The sequence below is a fragment of the Microcaecilia unicolor genome, chromosome 8 (assembly GCF_901765095.1).
Source record: "Microcaecilia unicolor chromosome 8, aMicUni1.1, whole genome shotgun sequence".
Classification (NCBI taxonomy): domain Eukaryota; kingdom Metazoa; phylum Chordata; class Amphibia; order Gymnophiona; family Siphonopidae; genus Microcaecilia; species Microcaecilia unicolor.
Genome location: NC_044038.1, coordinates 2774097 through 2794198, shown reverse-complemented (window position 1 = coordinate 2794198; position 20102 = coordinate 2774097). Strand labels below are relative to the sequence as shown.

Sequence of the window (20102 nt, the reverse complement as noted above, 5' to 3'; positions counted from 1 at the left end):
AACAGACTGGCTTGAGTGCTCCTGAGTATGCTTACAACCTCACTACTGATGATCTCCAGGAGACTTGGGGAACATCTTTCCCTTTGAGATGGGCAGAGGCTTCTTTTTGTTATCTGAGGTTACAATTGCCAGTGGATACAACCTCCTTAAGGGCTTTGAATGTAAAGATCCTTCTGTGGATTAGGAACTGGTTATTAGACAGAATACAGAGGGTAGGGTTAAATAGACATTGTTCTGAATGGAGGAGGGTGAATAGTGGAAAACTGTAGGGATCTGTACTGGGGCCGGTGCTATTTAACATATTTATAAATGATCTGGAAAAAGGAACAACGAGAGAGGTGATTATGTTTGCAGTTGACAGAAAACTATTCAAAGTTGTCAAAACAGATGTGGATTGTGAAATTGCAGGAAGACCTTAGGAAACTGAAAGACTGGGCATCTAAATGGCAGATGAAATTTAACATGGACAAATGCAAAGTGATGCACATTGGGGAAGAATAATCCAAATCATAGTTACCTGATGCTAGGGTTCACCTTAGAAGTCAGCAGCACTCAAGAAAAAGATCTAGGTGCAATTGTAGACAATATGCTGAAATCTTCTGTCCAGTATGTGTCGGTGGCCAAAAAAGCAAACAGGATGCTAGGAAATACTAGGAAAGGGATGCAAAATAAAACCAAGAATATTGTAATGCCTCTGTATCGCTTCATAGTGCGACCTCATCTTGAGTATTAAATTCAGTTCTGGTTGCCGTATCTCGAAAACATATGGTGGGCCTCAGGGTGTCCTATTCTTCCCTTGCCTCCTTTACCTTATTATCGTACCCTGGTGGTCTAGCTGCAGACCTGTCTTGCTGCCAGCGCCGCTTCAGTATGGCTGCAGACAGTTCAAGCGGCAGCCTCGCGAGACTTCCGTATTAGTCACTGCTGCTCATTTTTTTAGTGCGGCTTAGTAAAAGGATCCCTATGGCTGTACTACTACCAATCATTTTGAAGAAAAGACAGTCCCTGCTCAAAAGAGCTTACAATCTAAATCAGGACAGACAGACAGGACAAATAAGTGAAAAATTGGGCAAGTTTTGGCATCCCACTAAGCTTTAGTAAAATTGTAAGCTCTCTTGAGCAGGGACTGTCCCTCCCCGTGTTTAAACTTGTACAGCACTGCGTAACCCTGGCAGCGCTATAGAAATGCTAAGTAGTAGTAGTAAAAGGACCCCTCCCCTCCCCCTCCTCTACTAAAGGGGGCAGGTGTCTGAGGAAGGCGAGGAATGGCATTGGCTGCCCACATTAAAGATGGCGGCGCGGCGTCTCTGATAAGTCACCTGACGCGCTGACTGCGCCTCCCCCCTGTTGGAACGGTTCGTTGTTATGACGACACGGTCGTAAATCCGCCATTTTTCCTGCAGTGCGTTGCGACAGGGGAGAGGCGCGTCTGGCCGGCGGGCGATGAACGCGGGAACCAACCTTACGGCAGCGGTGGCGGCGCAGAGCTGCGGCGGGCTGGGGCTGAGCTCACTGGCAGGCCGGGGCTCGGGCGGCCCCGCGGAGTCCCAAGGCCTCTTCAGCGGCCAAGGTAAGGCCCGGGGTGGGTGGGGGGTGGGGGCGTCGCAGGCGCTTCCCTGACGCGTGGCTGAGGAGGGTAAAAAGGGAAGAAGGAGGCTGAGCTCCGACGAGGGACTCTAGTGACTGGGCCAGGAATGGAATCAAGTTCAGACAGTGGTGCCAGGAGTAGACTTTTACTATGTTTATTAAGGGAGGGGGAGGGGGGGCTCAGAACCCAGTTCAGACAGATCTGTAGCTTAGTTACTTTGTCCAGGAGAGAGCTGCAGCCTTGGTCCCCCCAACTGACAATTAGCCTGAAACAACCTCATGTGAAAGACTCCAGAGGAGAGTCATGGGATAGGATTAAAAACTGGTTAAAAGATAGAAAACAGACAGTAGGGTTAAATGGTCAGTATTCTCAATGGAGAAGGGTAGATAGTGGGTTCCCCAGGGGTCTGTGCTAGGACTGCTGCTTTTTAACATATTTATAAATGATTTAGAGATGGGAGTAACTAGCGAGGTAATTAAATTTGCTGATGACACAAAGTTATTCAAAGTCGTTAAATCACGGGAGGATTGTGAAAAATTACAAGAGGACCTTACGAGACTGGGCGTCTAAATTGCTTTTGACTCGTAACCACTTGTAACCACTCGCCTCCACCTACCCTCCTCTCTTCCTTCCTGTACACAGTTGCAGGGGTGGTCCAAAGTGGGGGGGGGGGGTTGTGATTGCGGCGGCGGGGGGTCCAAAGTGATGGGGGGGGGCGCGGCGCAGGCGCTTCCCTGACGCGTGGCTGAGGAGGGTAAAAAGGGAAGAAGGAGGCTGAGCTCCGACGAGGGACTCTAGTGACTGGGCCAGGAATGGAATCAAGTTCAGACAGTGGTGCCAGGAGTAGACTTTTACTATGTTTATTAAGGGAGGGGGAGGGGGGGCTCAGAACCCAGTTCAGACAGATCTGTAGCTTAGTTACCCTCCCCCCCCAAAAAAAAAACAGTTACTTTGTCCAGGAGAGAGCTGCAGCCTTGGTCCCCCCAACTGACAATTAGCCTGAAACAACCTCATGTGAAAGACTCCAGAGGAGAGTCATGGGATAGGATTAAAAACTGGTTAAAAGATAGAAAACAGACAGTAGGGTTAAATGGTCAGTATTCTCAATGGAGAAGGGTAGATAGTGGGTTCCCCAGGGGTCTGTGCTAGGACTGCTGCTTTTTAACATATTTATAAATGATTTAGAGATGGGAGTAACTAGCGAGGTAATTAAATTTGCTGATGACACAAAGTTATTCAAAGTCGTTAAATCACGGGAGGATTGTGAAAAATTACAAGAGGACCTTACGAGACTGGGCGTCTAAATTGCTTTTGACTCGTAATCACTTGTAACCACTCGCCTCCACCTACCCTCCTCTCTTCCTTCCTGTACACAGTTGCAGGGGTGGTCCAAAGTGGGGGGGGGGGGGGTTGTGATTGCGGCGGCGGGGGGTCCAAAGTGATGGGGGGGGGCGTCGCAGGCGCTTCCCTGACGCGTGGCTGAGGAGGGTAAAAAGGGAAGAAGGAGGCTGAGCTCCGACTTTGCTGGTTTCTAAAGCGGGAGACGACGAGGGACTCTAGTGACTGGCCCAGGAATGGAATCAAGTTCAGACAGTGGTGCCAGGAGTAGACTTTTACAATGTTTATTAAGGGAGGGGGAGGGGGGGGCTCAGAACCCAGTTCAGACAGATCTTTAGCTTAGTTACCCTCCCCCCACCCCAAACAGTTACTTTGTCCAGGAGAGAGCTGCAGCCTTGGTCCCCCCAACTGACAATTAGCCTGAAACAACCTCATGAAAGACTCCAGAGGAGAGTCATGGGATAGGATTAAAAACTGGTTAAAAGATAGAAAACAGACAGTAGGGTTAAATGGTCAGTATTCTCAATGGAGAAGGGTAGATAGTGGGGTTCCCCAGGGGTCTGTGCTAGGACTGCTGCTTTTTAACATATTTATAAATGATGTAGAGATGGGAGTAACTAGCGAGGTAATTAAATTTGCTGATGACACAAAGTTATTCAAAGTCGTTAAATCGCGGGAGGATTGTGAAAAATTACAAGAGGACCTTACGAGACTGGGCGTCTAAATTGCTTTTGACTCGTAACCACTTGTAACCACTCGCCTCCACCTACCCTCCTCTCTTCCTTCCTGTACACAGTTGCAGGGGTGGTCCAAAGTGGGGGGGGGGGGGGGGGGTTGTGATTGCGGCGGCGGGGGGTCCAAAGTGATGGGGGGGGGGCGGCGCAGGCGCTTCCCTGACGCGTGGCTGAGGAGGGTAAAAAGGGAAGAAGGAGGCTGAGCTCCGACGAGGGACTCTAGTGACTGGGCCAGGAATGGAATCAAGTTCAGACAGTGGTGCCAGGAGTAGACTTTTACAATGTTTATTAAGGGAGGGGGAGGGGGGGGGGCTCAGAACCCAGTTCAGACAGATCTTTAGCTTAGTTACCCTCCCCCCACCCCAAACAGTTACTTTGTCCAGGAGAGAGCTGCAGCCTTGGTCCCCCCAACTGACAATTAGCCTGAAACAACCTCATGAAAGACTCCAGAGGAGAGTCATGGGATAGGATTAAAAACTGGTTAAAAGATAGAAAACAGACAGTAGGGTTAAATGGTCAGTATTCTCAATGGAGAAGGGTAGATAGTGGGGTTCCCCAGGGGTCTGTGCTAGGACTGCTGCTTTTTAACATATTTATAAATGATGTAGAGATGGGAGTAACTAGCGAGGTAATTAAATTTGCTGATGACACAAAGTTATTCAAAGTCGTTAAATCGCGGGAGGATTGTGAAAAATTACAAGAGGACCTTACGAGACTGGGCGTCTAAATTGCTTTTGACTCGTAACCACTTGTAACCACTCGCCTCCACCTACCCTCCTCTCTTCCTTCCTGTACACAGTTGCAGGGGTGGTCCAAAGTGGGGGGGGGGGGGTTGTGATTGCGGCGGCGGGGGGTCCAAAGTGATGGGGGGGGGGCGCGGCGCAGGCGCTTCCCTGACGCGTGGCTGAGGAGGGTAAAAAGGGAAGAAGGAGGCTGAGCTCCGACGAGGGACTCTAGTGACTGGGCCAGGAATGGAATCAAGTTCAGACAGTGGTGCCAGGAGTAGACTTTTACTATGTTTATTAAGGGAGGGGGAGGGGGGGGCTCAGAACCCAGTTCAGACAGATCTGTAGCTTAGTTACCCTCCCCCCCCAAAAAAAAACAGTTACTTTGTCCAGGAGAGAGCTGCAGCCTTGGTCCCCCCAACTGACAAGTAGCCTGAAACAACCTCATGTGAAAGACTCCAGAGGAGAGTCATGGGATAGGATTAAAAACTGGTTAAAAGATAGAAAACAGACAGTAGGGTTAAATGGTCAGTATTCTCAATGGAGAAGGGTAGATAGTGGGTTCCCCAGGGGTCTGTGCTAGGACTGCTGCTTTTTAACATATTTATAAATGATTTAGAGATGGGAGTAACTAGCGAGGTAATTAAATTTGCTGATGACACAAAGTTATTCAAAGTCGTTAAATCACGGGAGGATTGTGAAAAATTACAAGAGGACCTTACGAGACTGGGCGTCTAAATTGCTTTTGACTCGTAACCACTTGTAACCACTCGCCTCCACCTACCCTCCTCTCTTCCTTCCTGTACACAGTTGCAGGGGTGGTCCAAAGTGGGGGGGGGGGGGTTGTGATTGCGGCGGCGGGGGGTCCAAAGTGATGGGGGGGGGCGCGGCGCAGGCGCTTCCCTGACGCGTGGCTGAGGAGGGTAAAAAGGGAAGAAGGAGGCTGAGCTCCGACGAGGGACTCTAGTGACTGGGCCAGGAATGGAATCAAGTTCAGACAGTGGTGCCAGGAGTAGACTTTTACTATGTTTATTAAGGGAGGGGGAGGGGGGGCTCAGAACCCAGTTCAGACAGATCTGTAGCTTAGTTACCCTCCCCCCCCCAAAAAAAAACAGTTACTTTGTCCAGGAGAGAGCTGCAGCCTTGGTCCCCCCAACTGACAATTAGCCTGAAACAACCTCATGTGAAAGACTCCAGAGGAGAGTCATGGGATAGGATTAAAAACTGGTTAAAAGATAGAAAACAGACAGTAGGGTTAAATGGTCAGTATTCTCAATGGAGAAGGGTAGATAGTGGGTTCCCCAGGGGTCTGTGCTAGGACTGCTGCTTTTTAACATATTTATAAATGATTAGAGATGGGAGTAACTAGCGAGGTAATTAAATTTGCTGATGACACAAAGTTATTCAAAGTCGTTAAATCACGGGAGGATTGTGAAAAATTACAAGAGGACCTTACGAGACTGGGCGTCTAAATTGCTTTTGACTCGTAATCACTTGTAACCACTCGCCTCCACCTACCCTCCTCTCTTCCTTCCTGTACACAGTTGCAGGGGTGGTCCAAAGTGGGGGGGGGGGGGGGTTGTGATTGCGGCGGCGGGGGGGCCAAAGGGATGGGGGGGGGCGTCGCAGGCGCTTCCCTGACGCGTGGCTGAGGAGGGTAAAAAGGGAAGAAGGAGGCTGAGCTCCGACTTTGCTGGTTTCTAAAGCGGGAGACGACGAGGGACTCTAGTGACTGGCCCAGGAATGGAATCAAGTTCAGACAGTGGTGCCAGGAGTAGACTTTTACAATGTTTATTAAGGGAGGGGGAGGGGGGGGCTCAGAACCCAGTTCAGACAGATCTTTAGCTTAGTTACCCTCCCCCCACCCCAAACAGTTACTTTGTCCAGGAGAGAGCTGCAGCCTTGGTCCCCCCAACTGACAATTAGCCTGAAACAACCTCATGAAAGACTCCAGAGGAGAGTCATGGGATAGGATTAAAAACTGGTTAAAAGATAGAAAACAGAGAGTAGGGTTAAATGGTCAGTATTCTCAATGGAGAAGGGTAGATAGTGAGATTCCCCAGGGGTCTGTGCTGGGACCGCTGCTTTTTAACATATTTATAAATGATGTAGAGATGGGATTAACTAGTGAGGTAATTAAATTTGCTGATGACACAAAGTTATTCAGTCGTTAAATCACGGGAGGATTGTGAAAAATTACAAGAGGACCTTACGAGACAGGGCGTCTAAATTGCTTTTGACTCGTAACCACTTGTAACCACTCGCCTCCACCTACCCTCCTCTCTTCCTTCCTGTACACAGTTGCAGGGGTGGTCCAAAGTGGGGGGGGGGGTTGTGATTGCGGCGGCGGGGGGTCCAAAGTGATGGGGGGGGGCGTCGCAGGCGCTTCCCTGACGCGTGGCTGAGGAGGGTAAAAAGGGAAGAAGGAGGCTGAGCTCCGACGAGGGACTCTAGTGACTGGGCCAGGAATGGAATCAAGTTCAGACAGTGGTGCCAGGAGTAGACTTTTACAATGTTTATTAAGGGAGGGGGAGGGGGGGGCTCAGAACCCAGTTCAGACAGATCTGTAGCTTAGTTACCCTCCCCCCACCCCAAACAGTTACTTTGTCCAGGAGAGAGCTGCAGCCTTGGTCCCCCCAACTGACAATTAGCCTGAAACAACCTCATGAAAGACTCCAGAGGAGAGTCATGGGATAGGATTAAAAACTGGTTAAAAGATAGAATTTGTGTCTGAAGATGGGTGCCCTTCTCTTTCGAAAATAAGCCTGAAAGCCAACATGGATTTAGTGAAGGGAAATCTTACCTCACCAGTCTACTGCATTTCTTTGAAGGAGTGAACAAACATGTGGATAAAGGTGAGCCAATTGTTATTGGGCGTTTGACAAAGTACCTCATGAAAGACTCCAGAGGAAATTGGAGAGTCATGGGATAGGAGGTAGTGTTCTATTGTGGATTAAAAACTGGTTAAAAGATAGAAAACAGAGAGTAGGGTTAAATGGTCAGTATTCTCAATGGAGAAGGGTAGATAGTGGGGTTCCCCAGGGGTCTGTGCTGGGACCGCTGCTTTTTAACATATTTATAAATGACCTAGAGATGGGATTAACTAGTGAGGTAATTAAATTTGCTGATGACACAAAGTTATTCAAAGTCGTTAAATCGCTGGGAGGATTGTGAAAAATTACAAGAGGACCTTACGAGACTGGGCGTCTGAATTGCTTTTGACTCGTAACCACTTGTAACCACTCGCCTCCACCTACCCTCCTCTCTTCCTTCCCGTACACAGTTGCAGGGGTGGTCCAAAGTGTGGGGGGGGGGGGGTTGTGATTGCTGTGGCGGGGGGTCCAAAGTGATGGGGGGGTCGGCAGTGGCAAGGGGGGGTTGGCGGCTGGGGGAGGCGGCTAAACATTGCCCCCCACCTCGGGCTCTGGCCCCCCCTTCCGCCGAGGTCTGGCCACCTTTAAATCTAGACTGAAAGCCCACCTCTTTAACATTGCTTTTGACTCGTAACCACTCGCCTCCACCTACCCTCCTCTCCTCCTTCCTGTACACATTAATTGATTTGATTTGCTTACTTTATTTTTTGTCTATTAGATTGTAAGCTCTTTGAGCAGGGACTGTCTTTCTTTTATGTTTGTGCAGTTCTGCGTATGCCTTGCAGCGCTATAGAAATGCTGAATAGTAGTAGTAGCAGCAGATGACGTTCGATGTGAGCAAGTGCAAAGTGATGCGGTATATAAGTCCCATTCCCATCCCTTCTTGTCACTTTCGGCACCTAACCATTGTACCTCTATCCAGGAAATCTAGACTGCCTAAATCTTGATTGACTGCACTTTTTGTCCTTTAGAGTGTAAGCTCCTTTGAGCAGGAACTGTCCTTCTTTGTTAATTGTACAGCGCTGCGCAACCCTGGCAGCACTTTAGAAATGTTAAATAGTAGTAGTAATGGGGAAAGAGGAGCCCGAATTATAGCTACGTCATGCAAGGTTCCACATTAAGAGTCACAAACCAAGAAAGGGATCTAGGTGTCGTCGTTGATGTTACATTGAAACCTTCTGCTCAGTTTGCTGCTCAAAAAAGATATAGTGGCATTAGAAAAGGTGCAGAGAAGGGCGACGAAAATGATAAATGGGATGGGACAATTTCCCAATGAGGAAAGGCTAAAGCAGCTAGGGCTCTTCAGCTTGGAAAAAAGGCGACTGAGAAGAAATATGATAGAGGTCTCTAAAATAATGAGTGGAGTTGAACGGGTAGATGTGAAGCGTCTGTTTACGCTTTCCAAAAATACTAGGACTCGGGGGCATTCCATGAAGCTACAATGTAGTACAAATCGGAGAAAAATTTTCTTCACTGAGCGTGTAATTAAATTCTGGAATTCGTTGCCAGACAATATGGTGAAGGTGGTTAGCTTAGTGGAGTTTAAAAAAGGTTTGGGCAGCTTCCTAAAGGAAAACTCCATAGATGATTATTAAATGGACTTGGGGAAAATCCACTATTTCTGGGATACACAGTATAAAATGTTTTGTACTTTTTTGTGATCTTGCCAGGTATTTGTGACCTGGATTGGCCACTGTTGGAAACAGGATGCTGGGCTTGATAGACCTTTGGTGTGTCCCAGTGTGGCAATACTTATGTAACCCTTTGGTGAAACACTGGCCATTGTTAGTTGGGGGACCTGGCAGTGCGCAGCTTTCTTCTGGGCAAATTTCAGATAAACATTAAGAACAACTTTCTAATTACTGGACATTGTATGATTGCATTAGTGGTGGGGGGGGGGGAGGGGAAGGTAGCCAATTAGTTAATTACCCATTTATTGTTCTGAGTTGAAGATCTCTTTGAACTGGGTTCTGAGGCTTTTTTCCTCTTTTAATTAGTACTTTAAAAGTCTGTTCCTTGCACTGTTATCTTCTATAATGTAGGCTTGTGAGTAGAAGTATATTCTGTCTGATATATCAAGTTATCCTACTTTCCTCTTAAAGATTTATTAAATCAAGGTCCCCAGGTTTTCAGCCCATTGCATTAACCATTAGGCTACCCTTTAATTCTTTTACTAGATTATTATTTGGTTAACAAATGTACACTTAATCGATGAATGAAATTCACTGGATGGGCCTCTGAGCTTGTCTTATCCCTGCTAAGTCATCTGGATGTCTCTCCTTCCAGTTACCAACACCAACCCAAATCCAAGAGACAATCTCTGTCTCTTCTGAACCCTAGTAGCCTCTCCCTCTCAACAGATCTCCTGTTCTTCTGTTCACCATTCTTGTTTTCTCTCTCTCCAGCCCCAGACCCTGTCCCCCCCCCCCTCCCCCAATCACGGCCTCATCACTCATGCTTACTTTTTTCCTTCCCTAAGTTTCATTCCACTATACTCATTTCTGGGCCATTTAACCAGTTTGTAATCCAGTTAGTCACGTTAGATCCCATACCAAAGGCACTCAGTTTATTTATCAGTCGCTTGTGTGGAACCGTGTCAAAGGCTTTGCTAAAAACCAAGTACACCACATCTAGCACACCTCCCAAGTCTGCTTGGTCACCCAATAAAAGAAACCAAGCTTGCTCAATATTGGGGGTGCTCAGCACCCACACAGCTGGCTCCTATTCCTGTAGAGAGAACACCAACAGCACTGCCCCAGTTTTAGGCTCACTACTACACCCAGACTCTGCTAGAGAAAACCAAAACAGCATGCAAATCAACCTAATTATCACCTCACCAAGTTGCTTCACTCACACTTCTCAAAAACATCTGTCCTGATGTCCATCCTTATTTTCTTCCTCCCCTCTCACCTTTGAAGATGACATTCTTTGCCTTCCACTAGGACTATCCATAACCTATTGTCAGGGCCAGCATTGAGTTGGGGCAGGGGTACATACATGTCTAAGTCTTTGTATCAACAACTGAGATCCTAACTGGATATTGGAGGTGGAAAAGTCTTCAGATTTACCGTTGCTAAATTAAATAGCCAACGGGTGTTTCCATCATAAGTCTAAAATCCTTCACCTTCCTTTTATTATCTAATTTTCACTTCTTGTCTTTTTTGTTTTTTTTAAATCTATTTATATTAAATATCATTTAAACTCTTAAACATAATGGCTGCAGAATAAGTACGTAGCTTTCGTTTCACTTGTCAGGAGCCGCCGGTATATTTCAGTGCTAAGTAATTGTTAAACTACCAAAAAATCACACAAAATTCACATTTATTTGGACAATTAAAGTAGGTCTGTGGCAAAATTATTCTAGGCCTAGGACTCGCCATGAAACTTTTCTTTGCCATTTTCACCGTTCTGCGATACTCTTTACTGCTTGTCAAACTTTTTTTTTTTTTTTACTCACCCACTCCCACTTTTGTACCAATCAAAATTATTTATGCATTGACCTATAGAGGAAGCGGAACACAATCTCCCACTACTACCTAATCTACTGATTTTAATTGGAAAGCACATTCCATTGTATGTCAGAAAGTAAATACTGTTGAAAGTGTTTTCAGTACTCCTAAAAAAAATGCTTTTCACTCAGTTACATTTAGCCCAGTCAGTTGTAAGCTTTTCAGTCGGGATATCCATAAATATACTGTATGAGGTATTTGCTAAATATGATTGTGGAGTCTGCCCTACAGTTTTGAAAATTTTGTGCTGCATGTTTCATTCTCAGTTCTCTCCTGTCTTCCACTGCAGATGAGGATGATGTGCACAAGTGTGGTCGTTGTCAAGCAGAATTCACGAGCTTGGAAGAGTTTGTCCAGCACAAGATACAAAAGCTGTGTCAGCGAGTTCAAGAGTCTGTGACTCTCTCTACTGCCAGTCTGCTCAGTGAAGAGGTACAAAAGGTGACTCGAGTTTCATGTCTGTGCTGTAATCAAGCTGATACAGAATTGAAAATATTGTGGCCTGATTCTGTCTGACATATTAAACCATAAAGGTATTTAACAGAGCCTGGAAGTGAAATCTGCCAGTAATGTCTCTGAACATATAGGGCTTGATTTTTTTTTTTCCCCTTGAACTCAAGACTAAAGTGCAGCAATAATGACAATAATATTGCCCCAAAACAGATTATTCTACTGAAAGGAGGAAACGATTCTCTGAACATTAATGGCACTTTGTGTTTACTGTATTGTAGTGCTTTGAGCCATGAGTTATAATCACTGATCCAAAAAACCTTTATGTACAACTAGTAAAAAAGGCCCGTTTCTGACACAAATGAAACGGGCGCTAGCAAGGTTTTCCTTGGAGTGTGTATGTTTGGGAGAGTGTATGTGAGAGTGACTGTTTGAGAGTCAGAGTGAAAGTGTGAGTGTGTGAGAGAGTGAGTCTGGGTGTGAGTGTGTTTGTGAGAGAGTGTGTGTGAGAATGAGAGTGTGTGCAAGTCTGTATGTGAGACACAGTGTGAGAGAGTGTGTGTGTGTGGGCAAGAGAGAGAGTGTGTGTGTGAGACACAGATTCTCTGTGAGAGTGAGTGTATGACACCAAGCGAGTGTGTGTGTGAGCCGTGCCCTCCCAATCCATGGCCATCTGTCCCCTGCCCCCTCCATTCATCCTTTTCCAGCAATTCCCCTCTGTCCCTGAGTCGTGCCCTCCCAATCCATGGCCATCCATGTTTGTCTGTCACCTGCCCCCTCCATTCATCCCTATCCAGCATTTCCCCTCTCTGCCTGAGGCCTGCCCTGCAATCCATATCCATCCATGCCCATCTGTGCCCTCCATTCATCCCTATGCAGCAATTCCCCTCTCCCTGAGTCCTGCCCTTCCAATCCATGCCCATCCATGCTCCTCTGTCACTTGGCCCCTCCATTTTTCCCTATCCAGCATTTCCCCTCTCTGCCTGAGTCCTGCTCTGCAATCCATATCCATCCATGCCCATCTGTTCCCTCCATTCATCCCTATCCAGCAATTCCCTTCTCCCTGAGTCCTGCCCTTCCAATCCATGCCCATCCATGCTCATCTGTCACCTGGCCCCTCCATTTTTTCCTATCCAGCATTTCCCCTCTCTGCCTGAGGCCTGCTGTGCAATCCATATCCATCCATGCCCATCTGTCCCCTCCATTCATCCCTATCCAGCAATTCCCCTCTCCCTGAGTCCTGCCCTTCCAATCCATGCCCATCCATGCTCCTCTGTCACCTGGCCCCTCCATTTTTCCCTATCCTGCATTTCCCCTCTATGCCTGAGGCCTGCTGTGCAATCCATATCCATCCATGCCCATCTGTCCCATCCATTCATCCCTATCCAGCAATTCCCCTCTCCCTGTGTCCTGCCCCTTCCAATCCATGCCCATCCATGCTCATCTGTCACCTGGCCCCTCCATTTTTCCCTATCCAGCAATTTCCCTCTCTCCCTGAGTCCTGCCCTCCCAATCCATGCCCCTCTTTCCCCTGCCCCCTCCATTCATCCATTTCTAGTAATTCCCCTCTCTCCCTGTGCCCTGCCCTCCTAATCCATACCCATCCATGCTCCTCTGTCCCCTGCCGCCTCCATTCATCCTTTTCCAGCAATTCCCCTCTGTCCCTGAGTCGTGCCCTCCCAATCCATGCCCATCCATGCTCCTCTGTCCCCTGCCGCCTCCATTCATCCTTTTCCAGCAAGTCCCCTCTTGCCCTTCCATGACCCCCCCCCTCGCATCCATGCTACTCTCTCTCCCATGTCCCAGCCTGGCCCGCCCTCTTCTCCCCCCCCCCCCCTTCGCATCCATGCCTCGCATCCATGCCCCCCCTTCGCATCCATGCATCCCCCCCCCCGTTCGCATCCATGCTTCCTTTTTTTTTTTTTTCTTCTTCGTTTTAACTTTACCTCCGTGGCGGTTCGTGCAGCGAAGCGTCAGGGAAGGAGGCGGCGCTCCCGACGTCTAGCTTTACGTCGGGAGCGCCGCCTCCTTCCCTGACGCTTCGCTTCCCGATTTGTTTGGTTTGAGGCGAGGGCGGGGCAGAGACGGCTGGCTGGCTTGAAGGCTTCACTGGGAGTGACGTCAGATGGCTTCAAGGCTTCAAGGCTTCAGCTTGAAGCTTCCGGCTTCAAACTTCCGGCTTCACAGAACGTTGTCTTCAGAACGTTCACGGTGCGTTTTATTATATTAGATTATACCATGCACAAAAGTTTGTTGCATTTTGTATCTATAATCTTTTCAAAATTAACATCAGTGTGTTTATCCTTATCCTAATAAAAGCCCCCATTTCGCAGTTGCTGCGTTGTGAATTCTAATTGCTGATCTAATTCGTCCGCTCCAGCTTAACTTCAAGCTGTGCACAGTTGAGACCTACTTGTCTGCTGCATTATTCCTCTGTTGGCAAGAACAGCCTCAGTAATTAAGAGAATTTACTTGTTTTGGTTGGTTCATCGTTGTTTTGAAGATAGTAGGTTGATGGTAGCATACAGCAGAGATGAAAATTTAAAAGAACTTTTGGGGCCCTTTTACTAAGCTGCTGTAAAAAGGGCCCTGTGTTAGCAGCAGGGGCTGTTTTTGCTGCACACTGAGGCCCTTTTTCCCTCAGCAGGTAAAAAGGCTGAAAAAAAGACAAGGGCACGCAGTAAGATTGGTCTTGCCGCACAGCTGTGTTGGGGGAGCACTTGCCACCACCCATAGCGGTGGCTTTAAAGACTTCCGTAGTAACCGGGTACCTCGCAGAGCTGCCCGATTACTGCTGGGTAACCCTCTTTTGAATATTTCTGCTAGCTCCGGAAATGCCACATTGTGGGGATGGGGGTGGGACTACTGCCTTCGCCCGTGTTGGGCCAGTAGTAGCTCCAGATTGGCCCGCAGTGGACTTACTGTCGTTTAGTAAAAGGGCCCCTTTGTGACCAGCTAAGTTGCAGAATGACATAAGGACATAAGAATAGCTTTACTGGGTCAGGCCAGTGGTCCATCTAGCCCCGTATCCTGTTCCAGCAGTGGTCAATCCAGGTCACAAGTACCTGGCAAAAACAGACCACCCGATTGGTCATTTTAAATGCAGTAGTTTGCAGTATGTGTGATAACATGTTGGAATGTGAAACAGTGGTGGAACTTAAAACACTACTTAATTGACATTGGGAAAGGTTTATGTCTCATTGTCCATGTCTGAAAGTTTGTTGGTAAGACCACTAAAGTTTTAAATACACAAATAAAGTAGAATCCCTCATCGTGGCCCATTGTATAGTAAACACCCACACTTAGCGAGTTGTGGCTTGGTAATTGATTGGGTATAGACTACAAACAGGGGTGATTTGTTAAAGTTGCAGTGGCTGCCTATTCAGAAGTGGATCTGCAGTTTCATTCAACTGAACTGGCAGGTTTATTTGAGCACAGGTTGTACAAAATTGTTAACAGAACATTTGCCAATCTGTGTTTGAACTGAGTGAGTTCTATAAATGGACAAGTGACCAGCAATAATAATCATGCTGACTGGATAGGGTGTATTTGGGAGGAGCTAGTGTATGGTTAGATATTGTGTGTGTGTATTCGTGTGCATAACTTGAAGTTAAGGTGAAGCAAGTAATGGACATGAAATAATTCAGTGACTGGAATCCCCTGATGCAGGTATAGTGAGACGAGGGCCTTCGTTGGGATAAAGATAAGCGTATTGATGTTAATTTTGAAAAGATTTTTTATGCACAAAGGTTTATTGAATTTTGTATCTATAAGTAGACATAAAGTGTAATTGTATATAAAGGAATTGTTTTGGACCAGTGATTTAACTTGTTGCTTAAAGCACTACAATATACCATGCTTTATAATCGCTGGTCCAAAAAAACTCTTTATGTAAATTTTGTATGTAGACAATATAGTAAATGTGATGAACTAAGATATTCAGTAGAACAGTCTTTCTAGTAGAATAATTTTGTTTTTTAGCAATATTTGTGGTCCTGGTTTTATAACGGGGCTTGTATGTGAAATTTCCAAAAAAACTTGCTTTTTTTGTAAAAGTCGAACAGATGGAACTCTATTGTTGATGAAACTTTCTGAAAATATTTTAAAGAATATTTTTAAAGGTGGAGGAGACGTCAGAAGTGTTAAAGCCACGTGTGATTTTTGTATTCATCTCCAACTCATCATCTTATTATGAAAATCCTCATAAAATATGCTTTCCCGATACATGAAAATAAAATACTTAACTGACAAAAACTGATGTGCTACAATGCAAGACTTGAAAGTAATGCCTTGGACCTCAAAACAGGCATTAATAGCCAAGAGCTGTTATTAGAAAGTATGGATTGTGATTTTGAAAAGGAGCTCTCCATTCATAATTTCTTCCCCCAGTCCATTTCAGGCTCTTTTTATCCCTGGGTAAATGCCACATGATGCATACTTGCACTAAGAAAGCACTGTAATCAAAATGCTTTTAAACCTGGGTAAAACTTTGAACTGTTGTCCTCTTAGATGTGAGTCTGGTGCTTAGGCCTCATTCACGGAGCTGTTTTTCCAGTATGGAAAATACCATTAGGCCTTTGCCAGGCATTGACCATTTAACAACTTATAGTGAAATTCATTTGCCTTATATTTTAAGGCCTCAGGAAGTGCGGTAACGTAATAAATTATGACAGATAAAGACCTGCATGATCCATCCAGTCTGCCCAACAAGATAAACCCATAGCATATGATATGATGCAATATAACCTAAACATACTTGTTGATCTGTCCTTGGCATTTTCAGGGCACAGTCTGTAGAAGTCTGCCTGGCACTAGTCTTATTCCCCAACTACAGGAGTGGCCATTGAAGCCCCACTCCTTCCCATCCAGAACTGTCTAGGCATAATTGGGGCACAGACCATAGAAGTCTGGCCTTATTTTCCAGTTCCTGGAGTTGCCGTCTAAGCACCGTTAAGTTTGTTTTGCTTCCATTCTCTTTCCATATAGGAATCCTTTTTGTTTATTCCATTCATGTTTGAATTCCATTACTGTTTTTATCTTCATTACCTCCCGCGGGAGGGCGTTCAAGCATTCACCACTCTCTCTTTGAAAAAGTACTTCCATTACTTAGCTTCCCACTATTCTGGGAGGGATAGTTGTATCTATCAACCAGCAGGTGGAGATAGAGAACTGAAAACTTAGATGGGGCATACCCAGGGGTGTGCTGGTAAATTGTTAACAGTGGGCTCTCTCTCGCCAGCAAAGTAAAAGAGAATTCAGGAGGGGCCCAAGCCCACATTTTGGGATCCATTTGTTAAAGTAGCCATGGAGAACCGGCTCCCAAAATTCTTAAAAACTTAACAAACGGCTCTTGAGAGCCTGCTCCAGCACACCACTGGGCATACCTCTAGGCATTCACTCCAGCTCGTGACCACAGAAGAAGGCTAGCCTCCACACTTGGAAACCCAAAGCACAAAGTCACAGTGGAGGAGACCGAGAAGATGATGCTCAAGAACTTCTACTGGACTAATAAAGTTCACAGCAAAAGTTACATGTACCTCCTCAGAGTCATCAATGATTGATGACTGAGGAGGTACACGTCTTGTTTAGACGGCGTACACACGAGGAAATCAGTTCTGGAAAATTACAGGTTTTTTGAGCTCAAATCTTCACAATATTCAGAAGAATTTTGACCTTCTTTGAATCTCTTTGTGTCATCAGCAAATTTAATTACCTCACTAGTTACTCCCATCTCTAGGTCATTTATAAATATGTTAAAAAGCAGCAGTCCCAGCACAGACCCCTGGGGAACCTCACTAACTAACCTTATCCATTTAGAATACTGACCATTTAACCCTACTCTCTGTTTTCTATCTTTTAACCAGTTTTTAATCCCCCAATAGAACACTACCGCCTATCCCATAACTCTCCAATTTCCTCTGGAGTCTTTCATGAGGTACTTTGTCAAATGCCTTTTGAAAATCCAGATACACAATATCAACCGGCTCACCTTTATCCACGTTTGTTCACCCCTTCAAAGAAATGTAGTAGATTGGTGAGGCAAGATTTCCCTTCACTAAATCCATGTTGACTTTGTCTCATTAATTCATGCTTTTGAATATGCTCTGTAATTTTGTTCTTAATAATAGTCTCTACCATTTTGCCCGGCACCAACGTCAGGCTCACCGGTCTTGGCACGTTAAAGCTGTCTGTACAGTGGAATGTAGTACAAGCTACTGTTTTTTAAAGGATACTGCCATGAGCAGCTTGTACACGTGAAGCACATCTTAAGATCTTTTAAAATCCACAGAGTGAACGGGTCCTTGGTTTAACATCCCTTAAAAGTGTTAGCTGCTGTAGCCCTTCCACCCTTTTTCTGTCTGTCCTTCTGAGGGAAATTTGAGTAACTTGTTTTCTTTCACCTTTTTAGATAAAAGAATCTTGGGTTTCTCTTCTCTGCAGACTGCTAGGCTGTCTTTATTGATTCACGGAATTATGTAAAAATCTTGGCTTTTAATGTTTTTATGGCTTTTCAGTTTGAAGATGAATGTAGATAATTAGAGAGGTGATGATTCGCCTTCAGAAATCTGAGATTTCCTGTTTTAATGTAAAAAAAACCAAATTGTGGTTTTATTGAAATTGTTGGGAGGGTGTTATCCCTTTAACCAGCACCAGAAAATAAGGCATCACGTACAAGACAATATTTTATGACAAAATTTCTGTATATGTTGGCCCCTCCCCCACCAATGTCATCTTTAACATGCCCAGCTAGGAGGGAAGCCTTGTTTGTATTTTATTTCTTTATTTACTTGGATTGAGCTCACACATTTTTTCAGTAGTAGCTCAAGGCGAGTTTCATTATGGCACATAGAGAGTCAAAGGACTTGGCCAAAGGTGCAACAGTAGGATTTAGGGTGGGCTTCCTTGGTCGTCAGCCCGGTGCTGTACCCGCTAGGCCATGAAACCATGCTCATCACTTACTGCAGGACATGACCCCCCACATTCTTTCTTTCCTCACCTGCTGTTTCCAGAGAATGTGATTAGGAAAAATAAGAAGGGATCATCTGTTCAAGGAGTGTCTGTCTAATCTTCAGGACACTTGAACTTCCACCCTAAGAGACCTGTTGCCAAGTTATAACGCTCTGCTGTATGTATGGTTTGCTCTATAAAGCATCAACTTCAAATCTAGACATGAAAACCCCTCCCTGCCCATCTTCAAGTCTTTGCTTAAAGCCCACCTCTTCAATGCTGCGTTCGGCACCTAACCCTTACCGTTCAGTGAATCCAGAATGCCCCAATTTGACTGCCCCTATCGGACCGACCGTTCACTTGTCTATTAGATTGTAAGCTCTTTGAGCAGGGACTGTCTCTCTTTGTTAAATTGTACAGCGCTGCGTAACCCTAGTAGCACTCTAGAAATGTTAAGTAGTAGTAGTAGCATTCAAAAAGACAAAACCACATTGCGCCAATTAATCTGGTCAAATCAGTTGTATACAAAGACACATGAGTAGTCATTGTGTATAATTCTGAGGGCAAGCCTGCAAGGCTTTCTCTAGGGCCAGCAGTAGACAGCATATATTCCTCTGCTGTAAATACGTATTTTTATCCTTGCTCAGCATGTGCATATGTTTATTTGGATGTGGACAGAGTATTTGGTATAATTCTTAAAGTAATTTGCAGCTTTCACTAAGGTCTGAAGGTTGTAGCAATACTCTTGAGCTGATCTCACATTTTGCATATCTGATGACATGTTCATGATATGTCTGTGAGAATACACAACTGCTTTTGTCATGCTGCATGAAGTGTTCAGTGACATGGCGGCACTGCAGAGAGACTTTTTGCTTAATACTGGAGGGAATGAAAGAGCACCAAGGAAATCCCTTCTCCTGACTTCCTCTCTCTACCATGTCCCTTACAGCAGGTTGTACCTTCCCTTGAAGAGTCGTTAACAGTTGCTCATATACTTGTTGAACCTTCTTCTCTGTCAGAAGAACTCAGCAGTGGACCTGAGCTAGGTGAGTCACTGCTGGACTGTGGCCTGGTCCAAAGGGGAAGCAGGTTGTTTCGAAGGATAGCTTGACTGAGTCTTGTTTCTGTGCTAGGAACTGTCATTTCCTGCAGTTCTGTTATTGCATTATGAATTGAAAAATGAGCTCTTTTTCAAGTTAGAGAATCATTTTACAGCCATACTTGCAGGGATAGTGTCAGAACTCGGGTAACGCTGGGAAGTGGAAGGGAATGGCATTCTGCTTCTTGCTTTATAATGAGTGCAAGTACTTGTGTTTTTCATGCTGATGTTCTTGCCAAAAATAGTTGTAAATAGCATAACAAAGATGTAGGTTCCCATTACATTCATTGGTGCAAAATGTTTCTAAAATGCAGTTCTTATCTTTCCCAGCTGTCGTCAGGGGACCATCATGTACAGCTTACATAATAGTTACATTGCTTTTGCTCCTGTTGTGGCAGAAGTATAACATTATGCTGCTTTTTGTTTGATTTGGTGATGCATTTTCTAATTTGGGTTTAATAAAAATGCCGTCATGGATATTCTGGACTTCTCAAAATTCAGCAAAATCCTGGGCTTCTTCCTTTGTAGTATTTAAAATCTTTAAAGCATGTGTTTGTGGGGGGAAAGAAACAAGTATTAAAATCCAGTATAACTTTTTTTAGATCAGCAGTATTCCAAAGATGAAAGTGCCTCTGAAGACCAAAGCAAGGAACTGAATGAGGGAAGCAGTGAAGGGCAGGATATTTTGCAAGAGCTGGAAGCAGAGGGCTCTACAGACCTGTTGAGTGTGAAACTTGTGGTTAATGAGGGTGGGAGATATGTATGCCAGCTCTGTCAGAAGACATTTAAAACGGTAAGATATTAATCCAGTCCAGTATTCAGGTTGCTTGTACGCTCA

General features: G+C 45.5%; 1 protein-coding gene across 5 annotated transcripts in view; it reads left to right on the top strand.

Annotated features, from left to right (window-relative positions):
• The first annotated feature begins 1352 nt into the window (after window positions 1-1352).
• Window positions 1353-20102, top strand: part of E4F1 (E4F transcription factor 1) — a 70717-nt gene continuing 51967 nt past the window's right edge. For 2 of the 5 annotated variants that reach the window (XR_003943255.1, XM_030213620.1), the window contains exons 1-4: window positions 1353-1570; window positions 11057-11208; window positions 19115-19211; window positions 19867-20057. Coding sequence is in view for 4 of the 5 variants with exons in the window: in XM_030213620.1 (XP_030069480.1) it covers window positions 1444-1570; window positions 11057-11208; window positions 19115-19211; window positions 19867-20057 (567 nt within the window). In the remaining variant the exon portion in view is untranslated. The remainder of the gene's footprint in view (window positions 1571-11056; window positions 11209-19114; window positions 19212-19866; window positions 20058-20102) is intronic. The other 3 variants (XM_030213621.1, XM_030213623.1, XM_030213622.1) reach the window with 3 other exon arrangements.